This window comes from Protopterus annectens, chromosome 6.part0 (assembly GCF_019279795.1).
Source record: "Protopterus annectens isolate FY-2018-M chromosome 6.part0, PAN1.0, whole genome shotgun sequence".
In the NCBI taxonomy this organism is placed as follows: domain Eukaryota; kingdom Metazoa; phylum Chordata; order Ceratodontiformes; family Protopteridae; genus Protopterus; species Protopterus annectens.
This window is the reverse complement of record NC_056737.1, coordinates 1,716,441,521-1,716,450,703: the sequence shown is the minus strand read 5'-3', so window position 1 is coordinate 1,716,450,703 and position 9,183 is coordinate 1,716,441,521. Positions and strand designations below refer to the sequence as shown.

Sequence of the window (9,183 nt, the reverse complement as noted above, 5' to 3'; positions counted from 1 at the left end):
GGTTCCACACTCTACATTTCCAAAGGCTGAGGGTTCACCGGTCACGAAGCAACAGTGATCCTTTAGGAGGGAAGATGTATGCACCAGGATTCCACTGGGTTAGTGAAAATGTCATGGGTTGCTAGGCTTTACACTGCAGATTTGTTGATCTGAGGGCTCTTATCAAGTTCTATTTATATGCAGTTTCATTTGCTCACTGGATCTGATGGTATATTTCTATCAAGCTTCTCTCATGCATACTGCTTTTCCTTTTAGTAATAAATACGTTTTTTTTTTTAATTTTTCACTTTTGTCCCTTGATTTTTTTTAATTGTATCCTGCTCAGAAATATTCTTGGAAGTAGATCATTGTACTTTACAAAGACATAATCCTGGAGTAAAATCTGAATTTTGTTTTCTGTGTCTGTTGCCATTATACATTTTTGAGGTGGTTTGTTGGGTGTCTATTTGTCATCAGATGCTTGTTTTCACTTGCACTGGATTGTTTCTCATCAGGAAGGACCACTCATTTGCCAATATAGGCAGCAGAGAAACACTTCCAAGGAGGAAATAACTAATACATAACCTCTGAACTGGCATGATTTATGTGTACTTCAAAAGTCCTTTTTTACTAGTCAGGTGGGCTATGATGAAAGACAAACTGGAGATAATCAAATCATTTTCAGAATCTCCGGTTAATTTGGTACCTTCCAAAGTCTGTGCAGTAAAGAAAAGCTGCAAATAAATAATTATCATGTAATGTAGAATAAAAAGTAATTAGATTTATTTTCCTGTATGTAAACTCTACTCCTGCAAAAGGACTGGAGTTCACTTACTACAGAGAAAACAAAAGTTTCACAGTGGTATGATTCCAATATGTATGTTCAGTTAACACTCCTTCCAAACATGAAAGCAGTGTATTACTGTTTTTTTTTTTGTCCTTACTCCATCATATCTGTGTCAGCTGCTCTCAGTAGATTGTATACCCTATCCCTCAGCAGGCAGGCAGACAGGCAGGCAGGCTCTTCTATGAACTCACTAACCTTTTGGGCAAATGACATATCCTCAAGTTTCTTTCCCAGTCTCCATTGTCTGTACTCTCTTGAAACATTCCTCAATAACACTTTTAAGGGAATCCATTTTAAGTCCTTTAGGAGCAGTATAAATCATTTTCCACATTATTTCTGTGGTTCTCAGCAAGAATGTGGTGATACTCCACTGGAGAACCTGTTAAGTCTTGGTTGTTTTTTTCTCTGTATAGGTTATACACTTCCCCACATCTTTTTTTAAGGTAGGGCTTACCTGCTGATGTGACCTCAGTGCTAAAGCTGGGGAGCAGGCCTTGAGTTTGTTTACTTTTCCTTTTCTCTCTCTGTCCTGCTTTCTGTCCCTCTCTTTACATCACAGCATCTTTTTACTGCGAGCATTGCTGGTGCACACTGACTATTTTGTAATTTCACAGTGATTGTTGTACATACCTCCACCAGTTAGACAATGTTTGCTCCCCTCCTTTCTTTTTTCCTTGATGAAAAAGCATTTCCCTCAGCTGCAGCTTCATGGCTGCTTTTATAGTTCTCTTGATATTTTATTCTCAGAAAATGTTGTGTTGCCTTGCACATGTAAAAGCCAGCACATTGCATTACTAAGGAACAGGGCTTAGTGGCGTGATCTGTAGATGGCATCTCTCCAGTACTAATAGCAGTCCATTGCACAACTGTGCACACAGCTGTGCTGAGTGATATGTGGTACATGTAGTCATCAGTGGTGCCAGTCTGGAAAGCCAATTTTGATAAAGTTTAACAAGATCATGTGATCAGATCCACAAGACCACTGGGATGTACTGAGGCTGACAGCACTTAGCAGGACAGTTTTACTGTTAGGCTTTAAATGTGATTACAGTTTAAGTGCCAGATCCCAGCATTCAAGGACTGTCTTTATAAAAATGTTGTTTAAGTAGCACAAGGTCAAATAGCTCCACATTGCAGGGATTATATTTAAAACACTCTTTTTTCAGACTGGTGGAGCAAATCTAATGATACTTATTTTAGCCAGCTCCTCCAAAATGTAGTGAAACCAACCATTGCAGCAGGACAAATGCGCTACTCCTTTACTATAGCTAAACTATGGAATAATCTCCCACCATCAATAAGGTCTATCAGCAGTGCCCCTTTCTTTAAGAAATCCTGAAAACAACACTTCACCTCTCTTTAGCAGTGCAATTATACTAAAAATATAGTTTCTATAACTTGATCCCCCCCCTCCTCCCATCATTGTATCTCCCCTAATTGCACTATATATCACAACCCATTTTGTCTTCTGCTCTGAAAACACTATCCTTCTACATTTACTCACAAAAGTAATGCTATACCTCTACCTGCTCTCACCTCCAGATTGTGTTTCTATATTCTTACCTTCTCTTAAAGTCTACCTCTGGTATCTGGCCTAATCAAACTACCTAGACAGTACTATCTTCCACCTTGCACAGATTTCACACCAAGCTCTTACTATCACCAACTGGACCTACTGCTAAATGTATTGTCATGAGGCATGATCTACCTCTCTACGGACTGGTGTTATATTGACCTATTGTATGTTGTTATGCTGTTCTGAGTGGACTGCTTATTATTCTCCACTGTATGTTGCTGTATTGAATATGTACTATGCTGCTCATATGTAATGTATTCCTTTATAGTGTATGTATAATTCTGTGCCATATGATTCTATATACGTACTATATATTAGTCATACTATGTATGGAGCTTTTCTCCCCAGGCCTCCACTGAAAATGGGCTCACCTTGGCCCAGTGGACTATCCCAGTAAACAAATGCAAATAAATAAATAAATAAACTTATCCTACCAAAACTACCTATATATGGTCAGTGTTGATTCCCTTCCCTTTAATTTCATTGTATTCAGTACTGGAGCTTTAAAATGCATTAAAACTCCTAATATAAATGCTCAATAGCATTTGTTTTGCCTTTCTCACACAAAAGAACACCCACCCCAAAGAAAACAATTAATTTTTAGAAAATACAAACATACATTTTCTTTGCTCTTGTTTATAATCCATTTTACCATGTAGTGATAAGGTTAAATGATGTCCACAGCCCTACAATACACTGTGCAAGAGTGATAAAGTCTTCACACTATAGATGATGTATGGATTGATGAGACATGGCTGTGTAGTGCAGGAGTAGATTACACCATGTCTGTCTAACTGTATAAAATACTAACACATTCATGCCTTACTGCCTTTCAGATCACTTCTTGTTGCATATGTGCACATTCATAATTAATTGAAGATATGCCCTTTTTTATATAGAACTAGTATACTTTTGCTGAACTGAATTTCTTAAAAAGTGAAAAGATGCATACGTTTATTATTGTAAATGATTTTTGCTGTGCCAAACAGCTGAAATAGATACCAAGGAAAAATGTACTACATCTGTTTGTGTTATTAATTGGTGCCATCTTTCACTGAGCTAAATTTTTGGGGAGCATGCAAATTATTTCATATCTTGGACACTTCCTGTCATCTTTCTTTCTTTCCTTTATTTTTATATACCCTCTGCACCCTGATCAGGGTTGAAGGATCTTGCTTGCAAGACATATTAAATGATAATTGAATTTCAGGCTATCATCGTCTATGAAACTGAGGATCATAGTGAAGTTGAACAGAGGTGATGCTGTGTGAGGTCTTAATAATAACTAATGAAAGATCATTCACTGTTGAAGATGGAGGAATGAATAATATGCCTTGCATATCTTAGTCATTTACCTCCATAATTACGGACACAGCAAAAAATAATCAGAGAAAATACCTCAAATCATAGACACTTTTAAATACTGGTACTATTAACTATAAAGTTGATAGAAAAAAAAGGATGTGAATTAACATTTTTTTTCTGAAATAAAAGACATTTGTAACTTTATGCCATGTGAGGTCTTAATATTAACTGAGGATAGAGCATGCACTGTTGAAGATGACTGTAATCTGTAGCTTCCCCCAAATGTCCAATTTTTGGAGGGATGGAGCAAAATGTTTAATCAAAATTAGGGCCATCCTTAGAATGTGAGACAGTTTAGAGGTTTGCTGCCTTGATCTTTCCAGGATTTACATGAAGTTCTGAGGCATTTAGCCATATTTAGATGAAGTCAAAGTCTGTTTTTTTTTTCAGTTCAAAAAACACCATTTACAGCAGGAATGGCACAGAAAATACTGGAGTCATCTGAATACTGAATTGTCATATCACCCCTACAATGGTTTGATATGGTATTAAAACATGCAAAGAGCAGTGACCTAAGAAATGATATATGTGGTGCTGCAGGAGATGCAAGTGAAGATGGAAACACTTGGTCACTACATTTGACAGCCCTTGTCTTGCCAATAAGATAGTTGCATAACCACAGACCGGAGCTGTAATACAAACAAATACTGCCAAGTTAATAAGCAGGTATGACTGACAGACTCAAATGTCATTTAGAAAATAAATGGATTCAACCACTAGACCTTCATTCAAATGAGAGTGAAATAAATTGCTGGCCTTTGTTCAGTGTTTTCTTTTGTAGTTCAAGAGGAATTGAGAGTCCCCTCCCCCACACTACTGCAGAGGTGTTAAAATTGTCACTGCACTGAGAGACCCTTGCAGAATCAATTCCCCTAAGACTTCAAAAGAAAACACTGAACAAAGGCCAGCAATTTAGTTACTTTTCTGGCTGTAGCTGGATAACTTCTAAGTATAGTGTAAAAAAAGGTCTGAGCCAAATATAAATGAGGATGATTAGAGACAGAAAAGAAGCAGTCCTTTTACAGAAGGTAAAGAAAATAATAGTGAACCTCCCTAATCCCATTATATGTCAATGGCATGGAAATTCAAAGTTTCTTCATTATGTCTGGCATGAGATATACAAAGTATTATGGGAAAGAGAAAGGGTTTAGGGAGAACAAGATCACATTAATACATCAAGCCCCATTGGTACCCATGCTGTGGAAAACAGGCTAAAATTGCAAATAAAACACTTAGCATGATTTTGTGGTGTTAAAATAGGCCAGGAAACAAAGACAGAGTGAAAAAAACTTTTTTTTTAGTTCTAGGGTGGAGTTTTCCTTTAAAGTTATTATTTTATGAAAGCAGAGGGAGGGTTATAGGGTAGAGCAAGCTTGTGGTATTGCTTGGTGGATAGTCTTTGCTAGTGAATGTGAAAAAAAGATTATACAGTTCGAATAGAAAGAAAAACTGACCAAATAATTTCAAAGCTGAATGCCCTTACATTAGACATGGGTGCCACATAAAGGGAGGTTATCAAAATCCAGAATGAAACTGGTTTGCTGAGCTTATCCCTTTAATGAAGAATGACAGGCTACACCAATCTACAGAGTAGATTGACAATCAGGAGAGTTAAATACTGAAATTAAAATATTTGATGGAGGTGTAATTAACTCAAGTAGATGGCAGAGTAGGTTCTATTCTGAAGGTTTTCAGGTGCTACATCTCAGTGAAGGAATGGAGGGGCTTGACCCATTAAGTTCATGGAGAAATTTCTGGCTGGCATGTTGAAGGATTATCCTTATTTAGATTGAAATTGGGGCAGAACTCACTATCTGGGGATATATCTATTATTTACTAAGTCGTATAAATATGTGGAGATTCTTCAAGATTGAATAGATGCTCTTATAAAACCTGTCTTTAAAGGAAAGGGAGTAGGACAAACCCAGAGTCATACAGATCCTTACGTTTGTGTTCATGTTGTGGAAAAACAGTGGAGAAAGTAATATTGGATACGTTATTGTTAGAAATGGAAAGGTAGGGACTTGAAACCATATATCAGCATGCATATGTTAAAAACAGATTTATTACCACCTGTAACATGATGTTCTGAAACAATATAATAAAAGCTATGAATGAAAAGTTGTGCTGTAATGTAATTTATAAAGATTTAACTTTAACATTTGACAAGGTCATACACAAAACACTGATCAAAAATTAGAACAGCTAGATATTGATGTCTTTATTTGTGCCTGCACTTTAAAATTTGTTTTTTGTTGTAAATTGTATTTTTAACTGTTACTGGCTTCCCACTCAAGTGCGACAGCCATTACTGCACTATAAAAGTGTTTTGGCATTTGTTTCTACTGTTTTCTTGAAAAAAAATCTTGCTATTTTCCCGCCTTACTAAGCTAGAAAAGTCCAGTTTCAGCTATCTGCTGATACCTGGACTGTGTTTAAGCTTCTGTGTTTGGCCATACCTTACTTGGGCAAAAAGGAAGTTTCTTTGTTCACCAGTGAGAGTGGGGAGCTCTGAACAGCCTACCTGCCCTTGGAGGAGTGGTTTCTGCCCAGAAACTATAGTTTTATTGGACATTTTGGGCTAATTTCTATCTCTTAAATCTTTCTGATATAAAAACCGCATTTGCATGGTATTTGTGTTTGTATAAGCTCAGCAGATCCTGCCCAGGTGTCCTGCAGAGACCTACAAAGCCAGAGACAAAAGGAGAGACTTTGGAGTGTTTAAGTAACATTTTTTTTTGTTTTTTCTTGTTGCTTATTGCTATTTCTGCCTAAATGCTCATTTTCTGGTGTTTATTGCATCTCAGAACACTCATTTTACACTGAAATTGCATTTATTTGTGCCTGCACTTTAAAATTTGTTTTTTGTTGTAAATTGTATTTTTAACAGTTACTGGCTTCCCACTCAAATTACTGCACTATAAAAGTGTTTTTGCATTTGTTTCTACTGTTTTCTTGAAAAAAAACAAAAAAATGTTGTTATTTTCACACTTTAGTAAACTAGAAAAGTCCAGTTTCAGATACCTGCTGATATCTGGACTGCGTTTAAGCTTCTGTGTTTGGCCATACCTTACTTGGGCAAAAAGGAAGTTTCTTTGTTCACCAGTGAGAGTGGGGAGCTCTGAACAGCCTTCCTGCCCTTGGAGAAGTGGTTTCTGCCCAGAAACTATAGTTTTATTGGCCATTTGGGCTAATTTCTATCTCTTTAATCTTTCTGATATAAAAAAACGCATTTGCGTGGTTTTACACGCCTGGCAGTGCCGGTTAGCTAGGGTTAAACTATTCCCGACTCCACGAAGTCTACTTTTCAGTTTTTCCCTTGGAACTAGACAAACCTTCAACTTTAGCACTCAAACCATTCATTTTACAGCCCAGCACTTGCTTAAAACTCATAACAAGCACTAAATACCCATAGCATTAGCCCCCCTTATACTGTCCAGAAGGACAAGGCTCTCTATTCGTCCCCACCAGTCATTCAGAAAAACAGGTCACTCTACCTATTCAGGCATGTCCAAAGGGAAGTTTCCGGTGTACTCTCCAGTCCAACTGATGAATCTGGGCATTTTGAGGCAATGTTACAACTGCCTCATGTATACAGACAACCCTCCCCTCCTACCACCAAACACTAATATATGCGAGAGATGCAATTATACAGCCAGACTAGAGGCAAAGCTCTCTCAACCCCAGACTGAAAGGGTAATACTTGCAACACACCATCAGTCTCACATAGACCTAACAAACCAACACAGGCAAATAACACACATAAATACACAAAAACATATTTGGAGGCTCTAAATAAAAATCTGCAAAAGCAACAGAGACCTCCAAAGCAGACATCCAAGCAACCTCCACAACCCATCACCAACCATGAAACACATACTTCACATAATCAGTGTGCCACGCAATCACAGCCCTTAAGGCAAAATAACATACCCAACACACTAGTGATAGGCGACTTATAGTCAGGCACACTGATGTCCAACTAACTAGACTGGACAAGGAGAAGGTTACAGTTAGCTGCCTGTCGGGTGCCAGGATTTGCCACATAACACAAGCATCTCAGGTCACTCCAGAACAAGTACAAATATGACTCTGTCATTGTACATGTTGGTGTGAGTGACCTGAGATTTGCCTCCCTGGACTACATGAAAAGAGACATGGAAGAGCTCTCTGATCATGTAGCCCAGGCAGGTATGACCCTGACCTTGATTAGCATCCTGCCCTCACCAAGAATGATGCCACAGTATACAGAAAAAATGATCAACTTCAACAATTGGCTAAGTTTCTGGTGTCATTCAAAGGGGATCCAGTATCTGCCTGGGATGACATGCTCGACAGCCAACGTTGCTTCACAACAGATGGCTTGCACCTGTCACCCTTAGGCTTTTGAATACTGGCAAAGGATCTTGCCACCCCCATAGTGCCTTTTTTAGGCAAGGCTCAAAAGACAAACCCACCACCATAATAGCACAAGTAACCAAAAACTGAGGGTAATGCTACTCAATGCCAGAAGTCTAAACCTCAAAATGCATGCACTCATGGCACTCCTCATTATGGAGAAAATCGATATCTGTGCAGTAACAGAAACCTGGTTTAAGGCTCCAGAGAGCACCCCAGCACTACCAGGCTATAACTCATACCATACCTTTCGGCCACAGAACCCGGACCCAAACACAAAAGGCGGGGGTGTATCCATATTCATCAAGGATACTCACACCTCCAGGTTAGTGGTGCAGCACGATGCATCAGAGATCATCCAAGTGCAACTAACAATGGGCAAAACTGCAATCCATATTGTAGCTTGCTACAGATCACCCACCATAACCTAGGACCCCCATTCCGCATTTCTGGAGACACTGGGAAATATGAAGGTCCTACCAAACACCCTAATACTGGGTGATTTCAACTACCCAAACATTAATTGGGAGAACTACTCAAGTACTAACTCCTTTGCCCAATGCTTCCTAGAATTTATAAACTTGACTGGTCAATACCCCCACCAGAGGGAACAACATATTGGAACTGGTCATCACCAACATGGGCGACTGGTGTTCCACACCTGACGTCAACCCCTCGCTGGTAAGATCAGACCATAGACTGATCACTCTGGATACTCACATTCTGCCCCAACCCCAATCAAGGAAACCAGAGTGAAAAACTTTTCAAAAGCAAACTTCACATTGCTTAAGTCTGAGGTGGAAAGGTTAACAGCCCCCACGCCAATGGACAATGCTGTCCAAGCTGCTGAAACCTATACAAAGGCACTCTATGATCATCTGCAGGAATGCATGGATCTTGCTATCTCAAGTAAAACCAAGACTCACTCCTCCAAGAAAAGGAAACTAGTCTGGTGGACCTCTGCCATAAACAGGCTCTACAATAGAAGGAGGAAACTAGTACAGATAAGAGCAAAATC

General features: G+C 38.8%; 1 protein-coding gene across 1 annotated transcript in view; it reads left to right on the top strand.

Annotated features, from left to right (window-relative positions):
• The window catches only part of CDK15 (cyclin dependent kinase 15), a 1,846,298-nt gene that overhangs the window by 772,619 nt on the left and 1,064,496 nt on the right, over window positions 1–9,183 (top strand). The window contains exon 3 of the mRNA XM_044075109.1: window positions 1–98. This exon is cut by the window's left edge and continues 52 nt beyond it. Within this exon, the coding sequence (XP_043931044.1) occupies window positions 1–98 (98 nt within the window). The remainder of the gene's footprint in view (window positions 99–9,183) is intronic.